At 43.3% G+C, this 27764-nt stretch overlaps 3 protein-coding genes across 3 annotated transcripts; 2 read left to right on the forward strand and 1 right to left on the reverse strand.

Moving 5' to 3' along the window:
- Positions 1-403: 403 nt before the first annotated feature.
- LOC311107094 (epoxide hydrolase 1-like) lies at positions 404-10796 on the forward strand. Its single transcript, XM_084149564.1, is given in 10 exon segments — positions 404-445; positions 447-507; positions 2069-2262; positions 3037-3217; positions 3411-3629; positions 3775-3904; positions 4068-4282; positions 6365-6473; positions 6606-6728; positions 9518-10796. Coding segments are annotated over 10 exon segments (1467 nt in total). The 5' UTR covers positions 404-418; the 3' UTR covers positions 9726-10796.
- A 917-nt stretch (positions 10797-11713) lies between these two features.
- Positions 11714-13478, forward strand: tcf23 (transcription factor 23). The gene is made up of 2 exons (XM_084149206.1): positions 11714-12064; positions 12319-13478. The coding sequence occupies exons 1-2, from the start codon at positions 11816-11818 to the stop codon at positions 12454-12456; spliced, it is 387 nt and encodes a 128-aa protein (XP_084005332.1). The 5' UTR covers positions 11714-11815; the 3' UTR covers positions 12457-13478.
- A 7256-nt stretch (positions 13479-20734) lies between these two features.
- Positions 20735-25709, reverse strand: LOC311106395 (sodium-dependent multivitamin transporter-like; the record flags this gene model as incomplete). Its single annotated transcript, XM_084148729.1, has 14 exons — positions 20735-20914; positions 21073-21298; positions 21472-21659; positions 21820-21906; positions 22096-22163; positions 22414-22526; positions 22733-22821; positions 23501-23630; positions 23749-23889; positions 24030-24184; positions 24308-24375; positions 24556-24607; positions 24858-24923; positions 25362-25709. The coding sequence occupies 14 exons, from the start codon at positions 25707-25709 to the stop codon at positions 20735-20737; spliced, it is 1911 nt and encodes a 636-aa protein (XP_084004855.1).
- Between the last annotated feature and the right edge of the window lie 2055 nt (positions 25710-27764).

Below are 27764 nucleotides of genomic sequence, written 5' to 3' on the forward strand. Positions count from 1 at the left end.
GCTATTGCAGTACCAAACAGTGATGCAGCCAGTCAAGATGCTCTCAATGGTACATTTGGAAAGTTTACAGAAAAATGTTACGTTTCATCTGGCCTGTCATTACATTTTCTATCCGATATGTACTTTACTCGCATAAAAAGGTTGGATGGAAACATGGTTAGTACCACTCTTTGAGAAGCAGTTGTTAACTCTCATTATGCGTTTGTACCAGAAAAGGCAAAGGTTCAGGACACAACGTTTTGGAACGTTCATATAGAAATAGCCTATGTAAAACAAACATGCCTCTGACATGTAGAATAAGGAATCACATCAGCTCTATTCATGGCATTTCTATCAGCAACGTTCAAGAACGTTTGACAACTGAAGGTGGCCAAGGTTTGCACTGGTTTGAGTCCGGTAGACAAGAACTACATTTCCCATGAACCACTGGTCTCTAGTTCGACACTAGAAACTGTGGCGGAGGGCAGAATTGTCACTTCATCTTGTGGAGCAACAACCCAGCAGCAAGTAAGATTAACTCTTGCATTTAATAAAACCCGAAAGAATAGCTCTAAAAGTATTCTTGGTCGATATTTCTTTCTTATCGATAATGTATTAATCGATCATGTATGATATTGAGACTAATGAAACATTGTTGCAAGTTGAAATGTGTGAAGTTTGGATTGTTGTGACGAGATAACGGTGCGTGAATAGAAATGGAAATCTAGAATGTTTTTGACAAAATATTAATAGTATTAGGCCTATGTCCCCACATTTTTTTGTAAAAGCAGTGCATGCGTCCATATTTCAAGTAAAACTCGGTAGCCTGCTTGTTCATCCTCTGTAGCTCAGCTGGTAGAGCACGGCGCTTGTAACGCCAAGGTAGTGGGTTCGATCCCCGGGACCACCCATACACACAAAAAAAAAAAATGTATGCACGCATGACTGTAAGTCGCTTTGGATAAAAGCGTCTGCTAAATGGCATATATTATTATTATTATATTATTGTTTATATTGGGTATTGTAGCCTATCCATTGTAGGCCTATCCAGCTGTTATCTGAAATATGTAAATATCAAATGGAATGTTAGGAATGATCTGTGAATAGATTCAACATTGAATAGGCTACATACCGTACTTGCAATTCCAGTCATCTCAATGCAAACTTTGTTTTTCAATTGGTTAGCCTTCTAATCAGATTAGTGCATAACTGGACCCGTTTTTAGGAACAGCTGCAGTATTGGACAACAACACTAACTATATTCAGGTCCATAGCAGAGCAGACTAGTTATTTTGCATGAACTATGCATGCCAAGTTAAATGTGTTGCCCTAGGCATTTTGTAATACAACTTCAGTCAGCTCTCATCACAGGCCTGTTTTTGCTGGTTGCCATCTGCTTGTTCCAGAAAAAAGTTTGTTTTGTCTGGGCCCCCATGGAGGGAACTTCTAGGGCTCAGTACTTTCATTTTATAGTTTGTAATCAGAAGATCCAAAAGGATCTTAATTGCTTTATGGATATATTTTCTGTCAGGTGAAAAATACGTTATGTCAGTTGTATGTCAATCAATAAAGCAATGCTCACAAATAAATCAGATCGATATGTTTCTAAATTCTCTATGAAAGTTGTTGTGGTATCAGAGGCCGGCCAGAGAAAAGCTTTGTCATGTATTTTGGCCCCAATGAATTGTGACTGGGGCCTTGTCCACACCATTCTTTACCTAATCCTTTCAGAACTGAATTCTGTACAACAACAGTGCTCCAGTACCTTTGTTCTATTTTCACAGTCTGCAAACCTCTGGTCAATTGTCATCATTTTTCAGTAGCAATTTGTTTGCATAATGGATAAAACAGTCATGTAGGCTTATGTGTGTCTGTGTATGTCTGTAGTGCTGGTAACCATACATTTCATGTGTTGCTGATTTATTTTTCTATTATAAGTTACATGCTAGACATAGCCTACAAACAAAAACTATTAATTTACTCACTACTAAGCATTACATATAAGGACAGTGAATGGCATTATAAAGGGCGTCCATTGTAACATGTCTGCTATCCTTGATTTGTTTATCCTGTTCACTGGGTAACCCAGAAGGCAGCACCATGTTTACAGAGGTTCTGTTAGCCCTGGTGGTGGGAGGAGTGATCTACTTCCTGGTGCAGAGGAGTAAGAGGCATCAGCTGAAGAGTGAGGATGGCTGGTGGGGGGAGGGGACTCCCATGGACGGGGAAGAAGATCTCAGCATTCGCCACTACACAGTCCGGACGGATGATGAAGAGTTGGAGGTGAGATGGGGGATTATAGGCCTAGAGGAGGTCCAAGCTTAGAGAGTTAAGGCTTATGCAACAGTCTTTAGTTGATTAGTTGAAGATTAGTTGAGCTCCAGGCCATCTATAAATCACTGCTAGGCAAATCCCCGCCTTATCTTAGCTCATTGGTCACCATAGCAGCACCCACCCGTAGTCTGCGCTCCAGCAGGTATATCTCACTGGTCATTCCCAAAGCCAACACCTCCTTTGGCCGCCATTCCTTCCAGTTCTCTGCTGCCAATGACTGGAACGAATTGCAAAAATCTCTGAAGCTGGAGACTCTTATCTCCCTCACTAACTTTAAGCATCAGTTGTCAGAGCACCTTACCGATCACTGCACCTGTACACAGCCCATCTGAAATTAGCCCACCCAACTACCTCATCCCTATATTGTTATTTATTTTGCTCTTTTGCACCCCAGTATCTCTATTTGCACATAATCTCTTGCACATCTAGAATTCCAGTGTTAATACTAATTGTAATTATTTTGCACTATAGCCTATTTATTGCCTTACCTCCATAACTTGCTAAATTTGCCCACACTGTATATATATTTTCAGTTGTATTTTTTTTTTTGACTTAATGTTTTTTTTACCCCATATGTAACTCTGTGTTGTTGTTTTTATCGCACTACTATGCTTTATCTTGGCCAGGTCGCAGTTGTAAATGAGAACTTGTTCTCAACTGGCTTACCTGGTTAAATAAAGGTGAAATAAATAAAAAAAAACTCATACTCAATGCTCCACCCAGGACCTGTACAGGAGAATAGACCAGACCCGATCCTTCCCCTCTCTAGAGGACAGCCAGTTCAACTACGGCTTCAACTCCCACTATCTGCAGAAGGTGGTCACCTACTGGAGACATGACTTTGACTGGAGGAGACAGGTGGAGAAACTGAACAAATACCCACATTACAAAACTAACATCGAAGGTGAGATGGTGTGTAGAGATTGATCAGTTATGTATAGAATAAGATGGAACTGAACAAGCAGATCTATTGGCTGCCAGTAAATACAACATAACTCTAAGTCTACGTGAAACTTTGCACACACAAAAAACAAACAATTTGAGTCACCAGGAAACGGCTTATGTTTCATTCAAGCATCCTCTGACCTATGTATCAGGCATTGACGTCCACTACGTCCATGTGCGGCCCAAGAACCTCCCTGAGGGCGTGACTGCTGTGCCTCTGCTCATGGTGCACGGCTGGCCAGGCTCTTTCTACGAGTTCTACAGGATGATACCCCTCCTGACTGAACCCTCCAACCCAGACGACATCGTGTTTGAGGTGGTGTGTCCTTCCATCCCTGGGTACGGCTTCTCTGAGGCTCCACATAAGAAAGGTAAGTGGTTAGAAGCCTGGCTGGGGTCAAGGCTCACATAAATGCCTAGCCCATTGAATCTAACAAAGCATGTCTGCCAGATGAACGTTATATTCAGTGACTTTATATTTGTTTTCTCTAATGAATGATTCTGTTTACGTTGCAGGTTTTGACTCGGTGTGTGCGGCCCGTGTGTTCCACAAGCTGATGAAGAGACTGGGCTTCCAACAGTTCTATGCTCATGGAGGAGACTGGGGATGGATCGTCACCACCAACATGGCCCAGCTGGAGCCCAAGTAAGACAGACAGTCGCAGTTGTAAATGAGAACTTGTTCTCAACTGGCTTACCTGGTTAAATAAAGGTTAAATAAATACAAATACATTTTTTAAAAGCCTCAGTTTGACTCAGATTCAATGTCTGTTGTACTTCATCTCTCCTCTCTGCTTTTGTCACCCCAGAATAATCAAAGGCTTGCATCTCAACTTTGCTCCCCCCTCCAAGCCGGGCCTGCCCATGGTTCTGTCTATAATGCTGGGCCGCAGTTTCCCCAAGCTGTTTGGCTTCAATGAGCATGACATCCAGCGCATCTACCCCGTTGTGCAGAACCTAGTGGTGGAGTCTGTCAAGGAGTCAGGATACATGCACATCCAGGCCACCAAGCCTGACACTGTGGGTAAGAGATGGAACCAGTTTTGAAGGGGAAGCGTTCTGGGTTACACAAAGCTTTAACTGCTGCTTCTGTATAGACCAGGACCAGGAATAAGAAACTGTGCTGTATCATACAGTGGGGAAAAAAAGTATTTAGTCAGCCACCAATTGTGCAAGTTCTCCCACTTAAAAAGATGAGAGAGGCCTGTAATTTTCATCATAGTCTCCTGAGTGGCGCAGTGGTCTAAGGCACTGCATCGCAGTGCTAGCTGTGCCACTAGAGATCCTGGTTCGAATCCAGGCTCTGTCGCAGCCGGCCGCGACCGGGAGACTCATGGGCAGCGCACAATTGGCCTAGCGTTGTCCAGGGTAGGGGAGGGAATGGCCGGCAGAGATGTAGCTCAGTTGATAGAGCATGGCGTTTGCAACGCCAAGGTTGTGGGTTCGATTCCCACGGGGGACCAGTATGAAAAAAAATATATATATATATGTATTCACTAACTGTAAGTCGCTCTGGATAAGAGCGTCTGCTAAATGACTAAAATGTAAATGTAGGTACACGTCAACTATGACAGACAAAATGAGAAATAAAATCCAGAAAATCACATTGTAGGATTTTTAATGAATTTATTTGCAAATTATGGTGGAAAATAAGTATTTGGTCAATAACAAAAGTTTCTCAATACTTTGTTATATACCCTTTGTTGGCAATGACACAGGTCAAACGTTTTCTGTAAGTCTTCACAAGTTTTTCACACACTGTTGCTGGTATTTTGGCCCATTCCTCCATGCAGATCTCCTGTAGAGCAGTGATGTTTTGGGGCTGTCGCTGGGCAACACGGACTTTCAACTCCCTCCAAAGATTTTCTATGGGGTTGAGATCTGGAGACTGGCTAGGCCACTCCAGGACCTTGAAATGCTTCTTACAAAGCCACTCCTTCGTTGCCTGGGCGGTGTGTTTGGGATCATTGTCATGCTGAAAGACCCAGCCACGTTTCATCTTCAATGCCCTTGCTGATGGAAGGAGGTTTTCACTCAAAATCTCACGATACATGGCCCCATTCATTCTTTCCTTTACACGGATCAGTCGTCCTGGTCCCTTTGCAGAAAAACAGCCCCAAAGCATGATGTTTCCACCCCCATGCTTCACAGTAGGTATGGTGTTCTTTGGATGCAACTCAGCATTCTTTGTCCTCCAAACACGACGAGTTGAGTTTTTACCCAAAAGTTATATTTTGGTTTGATCTGACCATATGACATTCTCCCAATCCACTTCTGGATCATCCAAATGCACTCTAGCAAACTTCAGACGGGCCTGGACATGTACTGGCTTAAGCAGGGGGATACGTCTGGCACTGCAGGATTTGAGTCCCTGGCGGCGTAGTGTGTTACTGATGGTAGGCTTTGTTACTTTGGTCCCAGCTCTCTGCAGGTCATTCACTAGGTCCCCCCGTGTGGTTCTGGGATTTTTGCTCACCGTTCTTGTGATCATTTTGACCCCACGGGGTGAGATATTGCGTGTAGCCCCAGATCGAGGGAGATTATCAGTGGTCTTGTATGTCTTCCATTTCCTAATAATTGCTCCCACAGTTGATTTCTTCAAACCAAGCTGCTTACCTATTGCAGATTCAGTCTTCCCAGCCTGGTGCAGGTCTACAATTTTGTTTCTGGTGTCCTTTGACAGCTATTTGGTCTTGGCCATAGTGGAGTTTGGAGTGTGACTGTTTGAGGTTGTGGACAGGTGTATTTTATACTGATAACAAGTTCAAACAGGTGCCATTAATACAGGTAACTAGTGGAGGACAGAGGAGCCTCTTAAAGAAGAAGTTACAGGTCTGTGAGAGCCAGAAATCTTGCTTGTTTGTAGGTGACCAAATACTTATTTTCCACCATAATTTGCAAATAAATTCATTAAAAATCCTACAATGTGATTTTCTGGATATTTTTTTTCTCAATTTGTCTGTCATAGTTGACGTGTACCTATGATGAAAATTACAGGCCTCTCTCATCTTTTTAAGTGGGAGAACTTGCACAATTGGTGGCTGACTAAATACTTTTTTCCCCCACTGTATATCTGATTATGTGTGTGTCTGATCTCTTTCTATAGGTCGAGGGTTGAATGATTCTCCGGTGGGTCTTGCTGCCTATATCTTGGAGAAGTTCTCCACCTGGACTGACCATGACTTCAGGAACCTGGATGATGGAGGACTTACGAGGTAGAACGTCTTAGACCTGAACCACAGCCTTTGATGTAGAATAGGATAGTTGGTTAGAATTCAAAGGCTTCTTTGTCAAATTACCATGTCCATTTTTATGGCATTTGTTTTTTAGCACCTCTTACCTTGCAGGAAGTTCAGTCTGGATGACCTGCTGACCAACGTGATGATCTACTGGACATCTGGCTGCATCATCTCCTCCATGCGCTTCTACAAGGAGAACTTCAGCAAGGGTCTTGACCAGCCACACTCAAAGTCAGTGGAATGTTGCTATGTAATATCTACAGTTGAAGTCGGAAGTTTACATACACTTAGGTAGGAGTCATTAAAACTTGTTTTAACAGCAAAGGACCTTGTGAAGATGCTGGAGGAAACAGGTACAAAAGTATCTACAGTGGGGAGAACAAGTATTTGATACACTGCCGATTTTGCAGGTTTTCCTACTTACAAAGCATGTAGAGGTCTGTAATGTTTTATCATAGGTACACTTCAACTGTGAGAGACGGAATCTAAAACAAAAATCCAGAAAATCACATTGTATGATTTTTAAGTAATTAATTTGCATTTTATTGCATGACATAAGTATTTGATACATCAGAAAAGCAGAACTTAATATTTGGTACAGAAACCATTAATTGCAATTACAGAGATCATATGTTTCCTGTAGGTCTTGACCAGGTTTGCACACACTGCAGCAGGGATTTTGGCCCACTCCTCCATACAGACCTTCTCCAGATCCTTCAGGTTTCGGGGCTGTCGCTGGGCAATACGGACTTTCAGCTCCCTCCAAAGATTTTCTATTGGGTTCAGGTCTGGAGACTGGCTAGGCCACTCCAGGAACTTGAGATGCTTCTTACGGAGCCACTCCTTAGTTGCCCTGGCTGTGTGTTTGGGGTCGTTGTCATGCTGGAAGACCCAGCCACGACCCATCTTCAATGCTCTTACTGAGGGAAGGAGGTTGTTGGCCAAGATCTCGCGATACATGGCCCCATCCATCCTCCCCTCAATACGGTGCAGTCGTCCTGTCCCCTTTGCAGAAAAGCATCCCCAAAGAATGATGTTTCCACCTCCATGCTTCACGGTTGGGATGGTGTTCTTGGGGTTGTACTCATCCTTCTTCTTCCTCCAAACACGGCGAGTGGAGTTTAGACCAAAAAGCTATATTTTTGTCTCATCAGACCACATGACCTTCTCCCATTCCTCCTCTGGATCATCCAGATGGTCATTGGCAAACTTCAGACGGGCCTGGACATGCGCTGGCTTGAGCAGGGGGACCTTGCGTGCGCTGCAGGATTTTAATCCATGACGGCGTAGTGTGTTACTAATGGTTTTCTTTGAGACTGTGGTCCCAGCTCTCTTCAGGTCATTGACCAGGTCCTGCCGTGTAGTTCTGGGCTGATCCCTCACCTTCCTCATGATCATTGATGCCCCACGAGGTGAGATCTTGCATGGAGCCCCAGACCGAGGGTGATCTTGAACTTCTTCCATTTTCTAATAATTGCGCCAACAGTTGTTGCCTTCTCACCAAGCTGCTTGCCTATTGTCCTGTAGCCCATCCCAGCCTTGTGCAGGTCTACAATTTTATCCCTGATGTCCTTACACAGCTCTCTGGTCTTGGCCATTGTGAAGAGGTTGGAGTCTGTTTGATTGAGTGTGTGGACGGGTGTCTTTTATACAGGTAACGAGTTCAAACAGGTGAAGTTAATACAGGTGGAGAACAGGAGGGCTTCTTAAAGAAAAACTAACAGGTCTGTGAGAGCCGGAATTCTTACTGGTTGGTAGGTGATCAAATACTTATGTCATGCAATAAAATGCAAATTAATTACTTAAAAACGTGATTTTCTGGATTTTTGATGAAATTACAGACCTCTACATGCTTTGTAAGTAGGAAAACCTGCAAAATCGGCAGTGTATCAAATACTTGTTCTCCCCACTGTATATCCACAGTAAAATGAGTCCTATATCGACATAACCTGAAAGGCCGCTCAGCAAGGAAGAAGCCACTGCTCCAAAACCTCCATAAAAAAGCCAGACTACGGTTTGCAACTGCACATGGGGACAAAGATCGTACTTTTTGGAGAAATGTCCTCTGGTCTGATGAAACAAAAATATAACTGTTTGGCCATAATGACCATCGTTATGTTCTGAGGAAAAAAGGGGTGGCTTGCAAGCCGAAGAACACCATCCCAACCATGAAGTACGGGGGTGGCAGCATCATGCTGTGGGGGTGCTTTGCTGCAGGAGGGACTGTAGCACTTCACAAAATAGATGGCATCATGAGGAAGGAAAATTATGTGGATATATTGAAGCAACATCTCAAGACATCAGTCAGGAAGTTAAAGCTTGGTCGCAAATGGGTCTTCCAAATGGACAATGACCCCAATCATACTTCCAAAGTTGTGGCAAAATGGCTTACAGACAACAAAGTCAAGGTATTGGAGTGGCCATCACAAATTCCTGACCTCAATCCTATAGAAAATTTGTGGGCAGAACTGAAAAAGCTTGTGCGAGCAAGGAGGCCTACAAACCTGACTCCGTTACACCAGCTCTGTCAGGAGAAATGGGCCAAAAGTCACCCAACTTATTGTGGTAAGCTTGTGGAAAGCTACCCGAAATGTTTGACCCAAGTTAAACAATTTAAAGGCAATGCTACCAAATACTAATTGAGTGTATGTAAACTTCTGACCCACTGGGAATGTGATGAAAGAAATAAAAGCATAAATAAATCATTCTCTCTATAATTATTCTGACATTTCACATTCTTAAAATAAAGTGGTGATCCTAACTGACCTAAGACAGGGAATATTTACTAGGATTAAATGTCAGGAATTGTGAAAAACTGAGTTTTTAAATATATTTGGCTAAGGTGTATGTAAACTTCTGACTTCAAGTGTATGTATGTGCTATGTAATAGTCTAGCTAGCACGAGGAGCTCCACCTTCAGAATAACTTTATCCTGGTAAGTCATGCTGTTAAAGTAGAAAGGACAAACAGATTTTATGTTTCAGTAAACTAATGCACTTATTCACTCCTTCTCTACCCAGGATGCCAGTGCATGTGCCCACCGGTTTCGCCTGCTTCCCCAACGAGCTGATGCACACCCCCAAGCTGTGGGTGCAGCAGAAATACCGCGAGCTGAAGACCTTCACGCCCATGGCCCGAGGAGGACACTTCGCCGCCATGGAGGAGCCAGAACTCATGGCCCAGGACATCCAGAACTTCACCAAGATGCAGGAGAAGAGGAGGAAGTGATTGCCGCTCTGCACATCTGCCTTTCCTGTTTACCAAACAGCACCAGATGCTAGGTCAGCAAGCACTGGTATTATGATAGCACTGACATGTGCCAGAAGCTACTTACTGATAAGCCCATAGAGAGAGAAACCTCTGCCATAGCTGCCTTTTTACACACATCAGCAAATAATACTAGCCATGTCACAGATCTGTTTGTGCTGTTTTGGCATGACAATGCCCATATGACAGTCCGTCCAGGATTCTGCGATCACAACTCTATATTATGCGAGGGCTTGCAAATTTGACCAATCACCGCACTATTTCTGCTTAAAACAGTAAAATCATTGCAATATTATCATCGCATAAATCTGACCCATCACCGCAGCACAAAAAGAGAGCTTGCAATTTCAACCAATCACCGCACGTTTGCCGCATAATATATTTAAATCAAGCCACACGTCAACAAACTTTTCCCCTCGTCAGCGCATTTCCGTGACAAATTGGACAAAATCATTGCAAAATGTCAGAATTGCTGCAGCAAAATCAAGCATTTTTTACCGCAAATATCGCAAAAACTCCAGATGAAGTCCTGGAGGAATGATATGAGGTGGCAAGACTGCACAAACAGATCTGGGACCAGGCTAATGTAATACAGTAAAGCCTCCCAATGACTACTGCCAATGAGGTGTGGAAGATAAGTGTTCAACAACTTACTCTCTAGTTAGGAAATTATCCATGGACCAGTTGATAAGAGTGAATAGAAGACAATTTAGTTTAGGTTGTTCCTGAATCATTGTTAAGCAGGAGAGCACAGGCAGTTATACGTTTAGATTACTGGCATAGTCTAGCCCCGAGTGGTTATCAAATGATGCATAACATTTCAGGTGATATGTTTTTTTAATTATTTTTTGCAATAGTTGCCAGAGACTGAAATGTGTATTTTATTCTGATCACCTGTTCTGTTATTATTTACTCAAGTTATTTACAATGTTATAGCATTCCATAAATAGCACTGTATTTATTTCAGACACTAATCTCCTGATCTATATATATTTCTGGGACAAATTATATTAATAAACATTTTAAATTAAATTATTGTTCTGTCTTTCTGCTAATGTCTTGGGGGTCACACCTAAGATATGTGGCCTTGGTCCCCATTCATGGTTTAATACCCCAAAATTGTATGATGATGGTATCAAGTGCAGTACCATCCTCCTAGTTCTCCATCATGGCAGGGAGACCAGAGGTTCCTCCAGCTGCTGCCAGGCCCTGGTGTTTCCCAAGCCCTGCGTCCTGCCCTGGGACACCCCACCACTCTGAGGCTGCTCCCCTTGGCAGAGCACACCCGGGGGAGGTGTGGGTGGGGGAGATGAGGGCCGCTTGAAGATCCCCACATGACCTCACCAGATAAGGCAAGGGGAGGGAAAGAGAGACGGAAAAAGAGAGTAATGGTTGGAGAGGGAGGACATAGGACCACGATGCGCAGCGGAGAAGCTGTGACTGGAGATTGTTAGAGGGGCTGGGGAACTGCGGTCAGAAGCGGGCGAGCTCTGGGTCTCTGTTGGTCTTCAGTAGGGTGTCTGGAGCTGGTTGGTCTTCAGTTAGGTGGACAGTCTGAGGGCACCGCAGCCTGGACACAGACAGTCCATACGTAGGGATCCTAAGAAGTGGGTGAGTTAAATCTCTACAGAACCTGGAGTGAATACAGTAGATCCGTGGGCACTTCAGGGTTATAGCTTGAAAGTAATTAAATATTTGGAAGGTCATCTCAGCTTTTATTTATGTTAAGTAGCGCTACGAAATGAAATTGTGAATTATTTCTGAATTACTGAACTCTTTCATTGTTGATATCTGGACAATATTTAGACCCTTCACGTTAAATATTTGCAGAATCAACTTCACACATGTCAGATCTTGTGGTATGGAAGCTGATTTTATAGTAGTCTGGCACTTTAATTGTACATTAATTGGTATGTCATTATTGTCTCACTATCTCCATATGAATTTAGTCTCGTATACCACGTAAATGTAATGAAGCATAAGTGTTTCTGTTCCTCCTGCGTGGTCCAGGTGAGGTCTGGGTGTGTGACGGGGTGCAGCCCAGCAGGGCTATGAAGTCCCAGCACTCCCCAGAGAACGCGGCCAGGGAGAGGAGCCGTGTGCGTAACCTCCGCCAGGCTTTCCACAGCCTGCAGGCAGCCCTGCCCTCTGTCCCCCGTGACACCAAGCTCTCCAAGCTGGACGTCCTGGTCCTGGCCACTGACTACATCGCCCACCTTACTGAGACCCTGGACCAGGGGGGGGCTCTCTCTGAACTCACACTGCCCCCCAGGGCAGGGGGATACCTCCACCCAGTCAAGGTTGGTGACATCAAACTACCTGCGTGCTTATCTTTTTCGTTCCTTGGTTATCATAGCTTATAACCCTGATCTGTCCAGATGTTCAGTTAAAATCAGACATTAATTGTAGTGTAACAGCAGTGTAGTAGGATGTCCACAGTCGGCATCACTACTTCTTACATTATCTATATGACATTCACAAAGAGTTGTTTGAATTTGGTATGACTTATAACAATCATACAGACTAAAGTTGAACATGTTTCCTGTCCTGACAGAAGTGGCCGATGCGCTCCTTGCTGTACTGTGGGAGTGTGGGAGAACTGCTGTCAGCCAATCAGACGCCAGCGTCAGGGGAGGAGGAGACACATCCACTGACCCCTACCCCAGAGGTCGACATGGACCGATCCGTTTAGGACTAGGAGCGGTGAAATACAATATATCCAACTGTGATGCTTATGAAACTGCAGCGAATGGCAATGTAACGTATGTGCTAAACACGGAAACACCTACAATGATGTCAAGATAAAAATCAAATACACCAAAATCAAAGGATCGCTTTGATTAGCACATGAAATCACTCTTATTACAGAAGCATAAAACATAAATCACTACTTTGGAGAAAAGTGTGTGAAATATTTGTTAGGGACAGATCTACATTTACTGGGGAGAGGGGCTGGTCCAACTCAAGGTGTCATAAAAAATATAAATGCACCCCCCTCCCAAACGTACAAAATATTTTCACATGACCCTCCCCTTGTACTGTAAAATAAATTGAACACCCTCCCCCCTCGTAGAATTAACTCTAAATGATTATTACGACCACAAATAACAATAACTGTAGCTACCCTGTATTTATAAACATAGATATTGCCACTTTAGCATGCTTTTGTGGCACAGTCGATGCCACGTGGGACTATGGGCCAGAAGGTTGAGGTTTCACTGACCACCACAGACGAGCTCATTCTCCCTGCCTGTTTCATTACACTATGATCAGAGCCGGCTGCAGACAATGATCAGCTAGGGGGAAATCAGATTTTAAACATTTTGATGCCATAATTATAATTATATAAAATATATGCAAAGAATTTTCCACCAACAGGTTTCTGTGCCAACGCACCACACAACTAATAAACAAAGCATACCGACTTCGGCCACTTCAATATCATGGTTTCCGTTTTCAATACAATAAATAGACTATATAAATCTCGACAAACAGAAAATTCCCCACTTTACCTTGTAGGATTCCCCAGATGTGAAGGCTTGGCTTGACAATCTCTGAATGTCATTCAACTTTTGGGTGTTTTGTAACAGATGTCTCTTTCCATTCAGCAATTGGCCGCTGCACAGTTTGGATTGATTGATTGATTTTATTTGTCAGTAAAAAAAAATACATATATACACAAAGATTTTTCAAAGTGACCGGGACTGCACAATAAAGTCGGGGACTTATTTCTATTGTGGTCCCTATTGAAGTTGATCTCCTGGATTTGTTTCATTTTTAGTGTTCTAGTTGTGTTGGGGGTGGGAGGGAATGGACGGACAGATTAACAGAAAGGGAGGATTGTTGTGAGAATTTTTGGCAACCATGCATTCAGCTGTGGAGCCCTGAGTACTAGTCCATATCTGTGCTATAATGACTGCTTTAGGGTAAAAATGTATTTGAACAGCAGACAAACTTAGCTAAATTGATGTAAATAACATTTTGAAATCATGTTATGGCTTTGTTTGAGCTATCTGATATACAGTGAACTCCAAAAGTATTGGGACAGTGACAAATGTTTTGTTTTTTAGGCTCTGTACTCTAGCACTTTGGATTTGAAATGATACTATGAGGTTAAAGTGCAGACTGTCAGCTTTCATTTGAGGGTATTTTCATTGATATCGGGTGATCCGTTTAGAAATTACAGCACTTTGTGTCATTTCTGAGTCACTTTTATTGTAAATAAGAATAGAATATGTTTGTAAACACTTCTACATTAATGTGGATGCTACCATGATTACGGATAATCCTGAATGAATCGTGAATAATGATGAGTGAGAAAGTTAGACACATATCATACCCCCAAGACATGTTAACCTCTCACCATTACAATAACAGGGGAGGTTAGCATTTTGTTTGGGGGGGGGGTTGATATTTGTGCGTCTAACTTTGACTCATCATTATTCACGATTCATTCAGGATTATCCGTAATCATGGTAGTATCCACATTAATGTAGAAGTGTTTAGAAACATATTATATTCTTATTTACATTAAAAGTGACTCCAAAATGACACAATACATTATTTACCATTCATTTATTTTGTGCACAAAATAATCTGAAATAACCAAAACAAATAGCAGATGCAGCCAACAAATGTGTGTCTCACAAGCATGATGTAGTCATTGCATTTTACTACTTTAATACACATAAGTGAATTTGTCCCAATACTTTTGGTCCCCTAAAATGGGGGGGGACTATGTACAAAAAGCTGTAATTTCTAAGCGGTTCACCCGATATGGATGAAAAAGACCTTCAAATTAAAGCTGACAGTCTGCACTTTAACCTCACAGTCATTGTATCATTTCAAATCCAAAGTGCTGGAGTTATCGCCCAGAGAAGTTACATAATCATGAGGCAATTTCATCATTTCGTCAGGAGAGACAGTGGTAGACACATTTCATATTCTGATATTGACCAAGAAATACACTTGTGACAAACACAATGCACAATCATTTCAACTCCACTAACACACATCTAATGTCTAAACAGACTGTATTGCCAAGTATTTGTGCTCAGGCAGACAGAATCAGCTTTTGTTGGCTGTAACATGGACGAGACCACAGAAGCATGGTCGTCGTTATGTCTTCCCCTTGAGCAACATGGGCTCAGGTCCACAAGAAACGGTACAACGTTCAAGGCTAGCTCTATAAATCTGTCGGGGGGATCTGATACCCCCTCCTTCTCTCTCATATTAATGGCTCATTTGGACCTGCCAGAGCTGTGCTACTAAGGCAGGGGTTACGGAGGGAAAGGAGAGGGCAGACATTTTGGTGAAAGAACGTGGGAATGCTAGACAGACAGTACTGCCCAACGTTCCAGCATTCCAACTAAGGTTAATCTAAAGTCTAGATCTCAGTGGATAAAGCATACTGGCCAGGGAGGATCTGTTGCATTGGGCAATATAATGAATGCGTATACATTTGAATTCTCACATACTCATTTTTAATGGCAAACCCATACTGTATGCCAGGCCATGGATTCTCCAATTGTATTATTTCTCTACCAAGTGTCCTCAAAGTGAGGGCCATCAACTAACAAACTTGATTTAACGGCCATTTTAGCTTGAACCGCAAATAGATCTTTAGGTGTGTGTGAATGTGGATATTTCTCCCAATAAATCCCTATAACCCTGATCTCCCTTCATGTTAGGAGATACAGAAACAATGTTCATTATCTCCAGCTCATTATATCCAGTGCACACTGATTACTGAGTGAATGAATGAAGCTTTCTGTCCAGCTTCCCCTCGTTGGCCTGGCTTAGCTGGAACTGAGCAGCGGAAGAGGAGAGTAGGGAATAAGGAACAACAACTTGGTCCATGAGAAAAAGAGAGCATTTTAACATACAAGACAGGTTGATGGCTTGATCAAGGGAGATGTCCAAGAGAGGTAACTAAGAGAGGTTCCTAATAAACGCCACATCCCCTTCTGTCTAGCTTCCTTCCTGCTTAAAATGTGTAAAATCCAAGTTTATTTACCAACTCAGTGGCCTTGTGGTTTGAGTGTCTGCTCTCAGATTGGGAGTTCAATCCCCAGCTGACTCATACCAAAGGGAACCGGTGCGTCTCTGCTTGGCACTGAGCATTAAGGACCTATATTGGGGGTAAGGACCTGCGATAGACTACTGTCCTGTCCAGGGGGTGTACTTGTACATCAAGCTGCCTCACCTGCTCCTATGAACCGTTCTGGCTCGCACAAGCCAAGGCTCAGACAACGCTACTTACTTCAACTATTGAGGTTTCAGTCAGAGGCAACCATACTTGGCAACGGTTAGGGTTCCCTCTGAGTCTACCACTTTAATTAGCATATCACCAGGATGGACTGCAGTGGGGCTGAATGAGGGGCTTGGTGGGGTGGCAACAGATGGTCTGCGGTCATTGGCACAAAGCTGGGATAATAGTGTTCCAACATCATGGGGAGAGAGACCCAACAGGAGTGGAATGTGACCCAGTGACCCTCTAGAGAGAGAGGAGCTGAAAGGAGCAGGGAGAATGAAGGCTACAGGATACTGCAGTGATAACGGCCCTCCCTCGGGATGGGAAAGGCATAAACAAAGTGGAAGGCCCTCGCTCTCTTTTGCTCAAACTGAAGGCTGATAAAACTAACTCTGCGAGGGCTCTATCAAGTTGATGTTCAAGAAACTTCTTCAATCATACAATCAAACATTTTATTTTCAAAAACATTTGATCTGGAGAGGACAAATACATGCCAATGTTTGGAAATAATGCCCACTAGAATGGTCAGACACAGAATTTGCCTCTATTGAAGACTAAGTTCATGTTCGGTAGGGTCCAAAATAGAGAAATCATTTGCAAACGGAAAAGGTACCGCTTGAGCTTTTCCAATAGGGAAGCTCAGTTCAGTTTTCTTTTTTGAAAACGTTCACTCCCATTTTGACTTAATGAACAGGACACAGATCACACTCTGCTTGGTGAACAAATGGAGTTCTACTCCAACCTATCACAGCTGACCCTGTGTAGCGTGCTCCTAGGATGAGCCAATCAACATCCATGAAATCAAACAATATGAAAAAATTATTACAATACAGAGATCAAATGAAGGCACAGCCAAAGCAGTGTAGTTGACCAAACTCCACTGCTTATGTTTTTTTGGAATACATACTAGGAATAATTCATGGAATACAAATATTGATAATAAATAGTTGAGTCAGAATATGTATTATCATTTGAAATTACCAAGTGCCATGCTTCTCTCTCATGGCCAAGTGCGTTCTAAATTTACTCTAAACTAAACACATTTCATTGTAACTTGGTATTGATGCTATGGATATAGGCTATTCAGGATTGGTCATTTAAGAGGCCATGATTTACAGGTTCTCTACTTTACATTTCAGGTGGTACATTATGTTATTCAATCTATAAGTTAGTTTCCTGGTGCAATTTTCAGTGGTTTAATATTCAAGCAAACTCAATACAACTGGTTTGGCCTTCATATGCACGTCTCTCTACAGTTCACATATTTTCTAGGTAGATGGCCGTGCAAACTTCAGAGTAAGATAATCAACAGAATTGGTCTTGATTGTGCTCAGAGTGTATTTCAGTTTTACTAGAACACAGTGCTAAACCCACATTGGGTAAGTTGACATCTCAACAATTCGTTCCGTAAGTTCACCTAAAACATGTCCTGAAAATTGGTGGGCTTCACTTAATTTAAAGGGTAGCATTACAGATACACATTTCAAGTAACTTCAGGTATAAAGAGGAATCAATGCTGTCCTATCTTATCAGAAAATTTAATAGATTCTCTCTATACATCAACTTAATCAACAAAATATAAACTTTGTCAGTCACAGGACATCAATGAAAAGGACAAAACAAAATTGGGGGGATTGTTTGTGAATGTTACAGCAAGAAGACGGGATAACCCTAACAACAAACTCATGATGCACCAATACACAGAAAATGTTTGGTTGCTTTGTTGTGCTAACACTGAGAAATAGTACAACAGGTACCACTAGCTACTATATGACCACTTCTGCCTTCCATTCACAAAACATTCTATGGTCCACAACAGTTTTTTTATTACCAAAAGAGAGAATATATTAATTAAATAGAACTACATTAACTTAATTTCCATTTGTAGCAAATGGAACTTTCAAAACATGAAATGTTTATATATGCTTTGAATGGGAAGAGGTCTTTTTCAGTGGGGATGAACGAACAACATTCCTTGCTTGTATCACACTTCTGGATTTAAAAAGGGCTTCTCGGTCCATTGACTGTAATATAGCCATAGGAGCCCATGCTAAATGTGCCTGTATGTCATTGACAACAATGGTGTCAAAAGCCTAATAGCATGACTTTTAGTCAGTAGTGTCATAAAATCTGGCCCCACAATACAGGTATATAAATTACTTCCCATCCCTAGCCAGAGTCTCTATTCCCCATAAGGTAAAAAGGCAGTTAGAAAATGGCTCTACAGAATTTTTACGTAAAAACACTCTTAGGAAACAAGTATCAAGCAAATCAGTATAGGCTGAATGAGTCACTATGTCAACAATACCAACCCAAACCATAGTAAGACACAGATGGACAGGCATGTCACTGGAGTCCCCAACTACAGATACAACCACACAGACAACCACACACAAGTAGATCCCCTGTTTGAGGGACAAACAGGGCATATGGAGTCACAAGCTCAACACATAAGCCAGACAATCACAACAGAATACTACCCCATTACTCTGATTTGAATTCTGTAGTATGGATAGGGTAGATTCCAGTGCATGGAAGGAGCACAAAATGAAGATTTTGAACCGAGAATTCTTCAGATTGCAAAAAGGACCTTAAACATTTGACAAACGACAATAAAAAATTATACATCTGCACTACAGGTTTCATGTTCATAGAATGACCAATAAAAAAAATCACAATGTACTTAATAATAACACATTAGGCCTAAAACGTTAATCAACTGCATGGTGGCAAAACATTTACATCATTAGATAAAAATGGGCACTTACAAAGATCTTAAAACACGTTACAAAACATTGTACTCTTTTTGTTTTAAAATGATTGGAATACTTCCCCTGGTACATTGAACATCAAGTCCTTCAAAAGATCCAACCAAATAACAATCCATTAGTCTACTCTTAGATTTGTGAGTACTGTTCTCTGTTGTGCCATCAAAATGGCTGCAGTTTTCCAGTTTGAACCAGAGTTGTTCCCTTCACTCTAAATATCCTCTGTTAGAGCAGTGGGGTGGACGAGCCAAAGGTCATGCATGTAAAGTTAACAAACATCCAAGACACATATGGAGAATCATTATAGCTGTGCGATACAGTTTAGTCTACTTTATCACAATCCTGATTACACACTGATCAGTTGTCAAATTAATAGAACTACATTTAATACACAGACTACTAATGAGGCACTTCATGACAACTATGGGATCTACAGTGTGAATGGACTGAGAGGACATGGTATTCTACATGCAATTATGTCACTAGCTAACCAACAGTTTGTCTGGTTCTCTATGAAGTAAGTAGTGCAGACTCAATGACCTTGCCCTCTCTAAAAACGTGGTCCCAGTTAATGGCAAATAAGGGTGATTGCTTGTGCTCTATATAACTATGTTGGCCTTATCTAAACTCTCTCTTATCTAAGTATTTAATCATTTACTATAGCAGCTTGAAAGGCAAACGTTAAACAAAGGCCATGTCAAGCAAACAGACGTAAGGAGCTTAACAAACCAAAGCTATCGACTAAGGGCGCTTTCACATATTTCTGTATGATCCGGATCCTAGAGCGTTTGGTCCCCTAATTCGGGCTATAAAACATGTGAAACGCAAATGAACCCTGGCTCAAACAAATCCTGGACCTGCGTGAGTAGCGGGTCCAAGGTCCAGGACCAGAGTACCAGGTATTGTGACGCAGGTGCGCGGGTCGCGTGAAATGTTTTGCCCGTTGTAAACAAGCTATCTTCCTAACATCATGTAGAATGTGAGTCTCGCAAATCACATCCTGAAACGGTTATTTTCAGGTCTTGAGAAATTTATTTTGTAGAATTGTCACAATCCAGGAAACCGAACTAGGATACCACATTTTATATGCGAAAAGGCCCTAAAACACCGTCACTATGCCTTAAGTTGTCTACTGGGACGTAAGAGATTTTGTAATATTCTCATAGTTCATCTGACGTACCTGATTAATCTTCTCTATAAAAATTAAATGCAATGACAGTTAAATCTGAAGTACCTCTCTCTTTACCGCCTGGTCTCTACCTGATTCTCTTCGATAAACAGAAAGACTTGGGTCCATTTTCACAGTCATTGGAACAACTCATTGTGCGCGTGTACATCCACAATCCTTCAATCATAATTGGACAAAATCACAGAATGACACAATCACAGTCCAGGCTTTGGTTCAGTCCAACAATGACGAGACTTCTCCTCAGCTATGAGCATGATTGCCACTTGTGTTGCATTAGTATTTCTCAATCGACGAATCCACCTCGATTCAGACATTTTGGCTCTTCTCAAAACTTCAGTTTCATAACTACTGATTTCCAGTTACTTCAGTTCAGGAAAACTGACCAGTGCCATCGTTAATGAGGTACCAATGAATTCAACATACCCCTGGATCCCCATCCACTAACCGCATTTACTGCACTATTTTTATTCTAGCAAAGGACTCTAGCTCTGACTCTCAACCACCAGAGATTTGTGGTGTATCAGTTTCTCTAGGAAGTAAGGGTCAGAGGTGAAACTCCATGTTCCTCCACATTGACCCTGTGGTGCTTGATGGAAGTCATGTCCAGGAACACTGGGTCTCTGCTGCCCTCCAGCCCTATGTGGATCCTCTCCCCTGGCGCAGAGAAAGCAGAGCAGTAGGGGGGCTTGTGAAAGTGCTGGGGCTTGGCTGGGGGCTGTGAGTGTGTGTGTTGGGGGGGGGGGGGGGGGGGGGGGGGGGTCTACAAGGCCGTCTCCTGCAACGTGTGAGCCAGTCGGCAGGAAGGCTGAGGGGTTGCTCTCTCCTCGTCCTCATCCTTCTCTCTCTCCGTCTCCTCAGTCTTCTCCTCCTCTTTGTGGTGGGCCACTCCATTGCTCTCCTTCTGAGCCATCTGGTAAGGCTGCATATCGATAGCTTTGGGCTGAATTACATTTAAAAAGATTAAGAAAAGAAACAGCGAGTGGCTATCACAATAACTGTAAAGGGCATTCACAATTACTACTCTGTAACAATGTTATGACTAGTATGTTTTCACTGGTTCATAGGTGGTATCCTCTATCTTGGATGCCTGCAGCCTACCTTGTGTGGCAGTGGGGTGACACAGCAGAGCATCTCCCTGTAGCATTCAGGCAGGAAGAAGAGCAGGTTCCCCAGGACAGGGTACACCGTCCCTGGGATCAGGTCCTTCTCCTTCATAGGACCAGTCAACAGGCTGACTATCAGTCCCACTATCACCACAGTGGTAGAGTTATGGGCACTGTACCACAAATAGGATAGATTGTACAGGGCCTGCACACCCGTAGGCCTGGAGAGAGAAACACAGGTACTTGGTCAGATTCATATCATCATCATGCTTTTGCAGTCCTCCTTTAAACAGTTATAATATTTTTGGAGGGATACAATTCAAGCGCTTTATGTTTGATACGGCTGTTCTGGTTCAAATGCTATCAATTTAACGAGGACAAGAAGTCAATGTACTTTGGTTTGGCGGTGATCGAGGTAATCAGGGTGGTCATGACAGCAGTGGTCATGTTGCCGGGAAGGGGCATAGCGGTGCCGTTGATGATGGGGGGCAGAAGGGTGGGCACCGCCATACGGGACACAAAATTACCAATGCCAATCCAGAAAGCCATAACCAGGCCTGCCACCAATCCTACTATCGCACCCTGTGGACAGAGAGAGGAAGGAAGAGTTAGATCAAATCAGAAAGATCTCGCTAATTCACCACATTAATCACAATCTTACGATATACTTTATTGTACAGTGAAAAAACCCATATGTCCTCTACTTTAATATGCTAGCCTACAAGGCAGTATTTTGACTTACTGTGGAGTTAGCCCAGGGGAAGAACATTCCCAGACAGAAGACACCGAGGAGAGGACCACCCACCATCCCAAAGATACTTAATGCTGCCTGGAGGAAGAAAGGTTTATCATCTTTTACTAACTCTTATGTAATATGAAGCCTCTGTCTAAGATAGTAGAAGGTGATCCTCGGGGCGGGGGTGGTGGTGAGTGCAACTTGCTAAATGTAATTCAGTGGGGTAGAGGAGTAACCATTAACTAAAGCAAAGACAGCAGGGGAAATGGGTGAGTCACTCACCTGCAGCACTGAGCCCATGTGAGAGGCGATGTAGGCCATGACCAGACACACCAGCCCGTAGGCAAATGCTGGGAGAAGAAAATAGAGTAAGAGAAAGACAGGTCAGGGCCATAGTAGTACAGTCCTGATACAGTGTCCTTCACCAGGAAAAATAATCATATATATACCTCCACAGTATTTGGACAGAGAAGATAAAATTGGTTTGTGGACTCTATACTCCAGCAATAACCTAACGAAAAGCTCTATAAAATGTGAACACTGCCTGCCACTGTTCATAAACACTGCCACCGTGTGGCCACTCGGGGAACAGCAGCTCACCCAGGCCTTTGGAGAGCAGTGTGGCTTTGGCCTCTGTCATGGCCGGGCAGTAAGGCTTGATGAGGTCCTCCATGGTTACCGTCGCTAGGGAGTTAAACGCTGATGAGATGGTACTGCAACGCAAGAGGGAGGGAAGCTGAGTGAGTAATGTCATGGGGCTAAATTGTGTGGTGTAGTGTGTTCATAACAGTATCATAATACAACCTTTACAGGTGTACCACAACACTATGAAATTAATGTAGCATTGAAACAGTTCCTTGAGGTCTGACTAGTACTACAGACCGAGCATATGAGAGCCAGTAGCAGTTAAGTGAAGTACCTGAGAGCTCCGCTGAACAGGCAGGCTACAAACAGACCTGGTAGGCCAGGCAGGTCCCTGAACACATCCATCACAAAGTACAACACCATCTGCAGACAGGAAGAAACTGGCATTTAGACTGGATCAACGGAGCCAAAATGAAGCCTCACAAATTACATTTATAGGAGAGCTTAACCAAACAATGGCCTCAACTCAAACATCTTTACAAAAGCCTTTCTTTGGCTATGATCTGAAGAGAGAGACTAACTAGGGCTTCCCAATTAATCGAATTCACATCGAAATCGCAATATTAATGTGCAATATTCATTTCGCAAGAGATCCATATCGCATGCAATATTTTGAACGCATCTCAGCCGTGTGTAACTACTGTTCTTTTCTCCTCTTGCGGCTGCTTCCCGCACACACCAAGTCCCGCACCCTGTCATTCAAGCAGCACAGTTCCTCCTTCTCGCTGTTAGATTCACTTTTAGTTTGCATGCGGTTCTGTTACTGTAGTAGGTCAAATGCAGTCAACAGATGGTTCCAAACAAGAACGATGCTGCTTTCCACTTTGCTTCTTAATAGAAGTCATTCTATTTCTATGATTCCAACAATTCACCCAAGTGTTTCGATCTATATCTCACGAAAAATCACAATCTTTTAAAAATAAATAAATCGCTATTCAATGTTTTTACCCATATCGTGCTGCCCTAACATAATCACATCAGGATGCCAGTACAGTGAGGGTCCACTAAGTGTGTTGATATGGAGGTAGCTAGTCCTACTTGCCTGGTCGTTGGTTTTGACGTAGCCCTTATCCAGTGGGCTATCCTCACCGTAGCGAGCAAACATCACCAGGCCCATCAGACAACCCAGACACAACACCACCTGCTGGCAGGGAAACACCACATAGCATGACCTGGAGACACACACCACAACATATATTATTACCATTATGTGTATAAGCAATTGTTAATTTTGAACATTATTTAATTCATTTGAATCCAGTTCAACTGGGTATTAGTGTTAATGCTTACATGATGGCCTCCCTCTCAGTACGGGAGCTGAGGTACCTCTGAACCTGGGCCTGGTTGACCCCGTACAGCGCCAGCATGAGGAACACCCCTCCCACCCCCAGTGTCCAGAATGTGTGCCTCTCCGTCGGGTCAGGGTTCAGGCTGCACGGGACACAGGTCAAAGGAGAGGAGGGTTACAACACTATACCTACACATAGAGCCATAGACCACTATTCATATCCTCTGTAACTGGTCCAGGGACAGTTTTAAGTCTCATTAGGTCAAGTAAAGAAAAGACTCACTCCAGACTAGCGATGCGGCTGCCGTTGATGGCCTTCCTCCACACCTCTCCCATGCCTCCTGCCTGGTGGGCCCCCACTATGATGACGGCTAGCTGGCCAGCAAACATCACAATTGTCTGGAACACGTCTGTCCAGATGACTGCCTTCAGCCCTCCCTGACACACGCAAGACAAGAGATACATACTGTAAATCCATCTGTATATAATAAATTGCCTTCAGAGCTGTAGGGAGATGGATGGCTGAATTGAAAACTCACTGACGAAAAGAGAGACACTCACTATTGTCGTGTACAGGGTGCACACCAGTCCCATGGCCAGCACTGCCCCCCAGAGGTCAAATCCAGTCACTGCAGGTTGACAGTATCAACAGCACACATCACCAACATAGATCATCACATTTACACCACACCAGTCATTGATCGTCTATAAAGCCAGAAGAGGTACTAAAGATCTCACTGAATGTACTCAGCGAAACTAGTATTATTCTACCACTTTATATGGGAAATACATGTGACAGATCCCTTTACCTGCATTGAGTGCAAGTGCTGGGGCATAGAGGACCACTCCCATATAGATCACCTGCAGAGACAGTCAAACAATGGTCAAAATTCAGAGGGAAGCAAGCTGAGTAGTAACATAGGTGGTTGATTAAAATACATATAAATTGCACATCAAGTGGTGCACATCACAGGAAAAGGGAGAAACCTACTAGCACAGAATGTCCCTGTTCTACAGAGCCCAGCATGTCCAGGATCTTAGTAACGTGTGAACACACCAGGAGCACACACAGACATAACTACAACAGTCTGGAGGACACAAATACACTCACCATCTGAAAGATGAAGGTCACGGTCCCCATGATGCGAACCGTCTTATTGAAGCGCAGCTCCAAATACTACACAAGGAAGAAAAGACAGAAGGTGGGGGAGAGAGAGAGGGAAGGGGAAGAAGGAAAGAGAGAAGTTAAAGCCTACCACTGATCATTAAGCATTAGTCATCTGTGAATGTGTCTATTCCGAGCGCAATAGAAGTGAAGATTCTAAGGGCCGGGGCACAGTCCATTGTTGTCAGCAGCACTGTCACGTCTGCTGTACATCGATGCTCAATGGAGAGACGTACTCTGGTTCAGCTAATCTGGTTAGCTATTTTCAAAATGAAAAAGCAGACAACATGCTGAGAATGTTGTTTTTGCATTTAACTAGCCTCCCTTGCCAGGGTTCTAGCAAGACAGCGGCACAGAGAGATACACAGCTTCACACAAACTCCTCCTCATAATCCTCATCATTCACAGACACTGTTCTCTCTCTAGGTAAGGTTAGGGTTTAGAGCTCACCTCATAAGCACTGGTGAGGCGGAGCCTGTAGAAGACAGGTATGAAGACGTGGGCGGGGATAAGCAGACCCAGGAAGTAGGACACTCCCAGGAACCAGTACTGCGTTCCGTAGGTGTAGATCTCCGAGGGCGCTCCCAGGATGGCCACGGCCGACTGGAAGGTGGCGAGGAGCGAGAGCGACACAGGCAGGCAGCTCATAGAACGGTCGGCCAATAGGAACTCTTGCGTGGTGCGCTGGCGCCCACCGGACAGGGCGTAGAACAGGCCGATGCACGTGGACGCCACCAGCAGCAGGGCAAAGATCACATAGTCCGGCGTGGTGAAGTGCATCTGGACTACGTCCCCCATGATGCCGCGGGCTGTGAATGGAGGTGGGGTTGGGGGGGTGGCTGTAGGTGGCGCAGCCCGGGTGGATGAGGACGGTGTTAGTGAATGCTCACCTATAGGTCTCCTCGCAGACACCGAAGTGGAAGGATAAAATGCTTTAGTGAGGGAGAGAGGGGAGACACGGAGAGGGTAGTTAGTTCTCCTCATCGCCGGCTCGCTTAGTTTTTCTCTTCAAGCATGAAGAGCTAGATACATGCAATGCATACAGTAGATCAGGGTTCTTCAATTCCGGTCCTGGAGGGCCGAAACACTTCTGTTTTTTATTTCTACCTGGTAGTTAATTGCACTCACCTGGTGTCCCAGGTCTGAATTAGCCCCTGATTAGAAGGAGAGGATGAAAAACAGAGGTGTTTCGGCCCTCCAGGACCGGAATTGAAGAACCCTGCAGTAGATGCTTTGATGGAAACGCCCTATAACCAAATTGCTTAAAATATCATTCACATCTATTAATTTTCCACTTGATTACTCTACCATTTCAGAGCGTTGCAAGGTCTCAGTAAGTGCGGATGCTAAAAGTTAAACATTGAAACCACAACGTTAATCCACTCTACAGTAGGTCCGTCTGCCATAGCAACACAGCTTTAAGAGTCTGTCGGTGTTGATAAAAGTGCTAATCAAATGAGCATTAGTTCTCAAGGCTCCCACACACTCACGGTTGGTGGTCTATTGACACATACCACAGTGAGTGTGAGACAGGGCAGACTGACCTAGCCTAACTCCTTAACATCACAACAGTTAGTTAATCAGCAGCCTAACACACATGATGATAGATTCCCCTCACAGCACAGCTGACAGAGATCACAGTGACTGTGATGAAGTCTTAGTCTCTCACTCCCTCAGTGAGCAGACAGGCATTATAGCGGGGCACGCCTACAGTATTTACAGTATGCAGTTTACATCACCTCACTGATGCAAGGATAATATCCTAATTGTGACCCCGGTGACTCTTGCATTCAGCAGTGCAGGTAGAATACTGATAGTTAAATAAATAATAGACATTGAAAAGAGAATGAGGGAGGGGAAGACAGACAAGACAAGGAATAGAGAGAGTGAAGAGAGATAGAGATAATTGATAAGTGTGAAGCAGGTCTTACCGTGTCAGTGGTTGGGCTGGCTGGTGAATGGTGGTCTGAGGTTGGCCGTCTCACACAGAACCTGGAACTTAACAATAGCCAAGCAGAGGGAGTGTCTTCCTCATAGGCACCAATCATAAACCCTTGTAGAAGGCAAACGGAAGAACTGCAACAACAAAAGGTTGTTTTCATAACTGTTACCAGAGAAATAATAATTCAAAACATCTAATACAACTAGGTTATTGTTTGAAAAGTATAAGTGCACATTATAACAAACTTTATCCTACACATCATTTGTACTGCCACTAAGCAAACTATCATTTACAGTCTCTACTTACTGGCAATATTTTTACTATCAACTGTCAAAACACATCAGGACTCCCCACTGCACTCTTCATAATTTTCACTCCTCTACCAGTCAAAACATAAAATACATTCTCTCTTTCACAATGTGCCTTTTGACAACACACCAATTCCAGCTGATCTGAACTGTCCTGCCTGGGTAACAGGCAGCTTCCTGCAGAACCAAGAAAAAAAACTGTTGTCAAGACGTGGCGAGGTAAGGAGATCTCGTGAGACGCTGCGCTCTCATTTGATTAGTCCTCAGAGCCAGCGGTCGTGTTAATGCGAGAGTGTGTGTGAGGGTATGAGAGGGTGAGCTAGTATAAGTAAGTGAGGGGTCACTGTGCCATGACTTCAGACCTTACATTGTGCAATCATCATCATAATAAATCCTAGATTCCAAGGGGTGCAGAAGTTTACAGCTCTGGCTGTGTGTTAACAATAAACGAACTGACTTCTACTCATTCACTCCAGGTTACACTTCAAAGTAAGACGACACAGTATGTCTGACAATAGATTATCCTCTCAGATTTCCTTTAAAAAAAACATAATAATATACTATTTTTATTCACAGTAAATTAAAGATAAAACATTAAGGCAT

The sequence above is a fragment of the Coregonus lavaretus genome (assembly GCF_964263955.1).
Source record: "Coregonus lavaretus genome assembly, chromosome: 31".
NCBI classification, from domain to species: domain Eukaryota; kingdom Metazoa; phylum Chordata; class Actinopteri; order Salmoniformes; family Salmonidae; genus Coregonus; species Coregonus lavaretus.

What these genes read in the sequence shown, in the direction of transcription:
- tcf23 (XM_084149206.1), top strand. Translation starts at nt 11,816, where the DNA reads ATGAAGTCCCAGCACTCCCCAGAGAACGCGGCCAGGGAGAGGAGCCGT. An exon ending in GATACCTCCACCCAGTCAAG is followed by an intron (nt 12,065 to 12,318) that starts GTTGGTGACATC and finishes CTGTCCTGACAG; the next exon opens with AAGTGGCCGATGCGCTCCTT.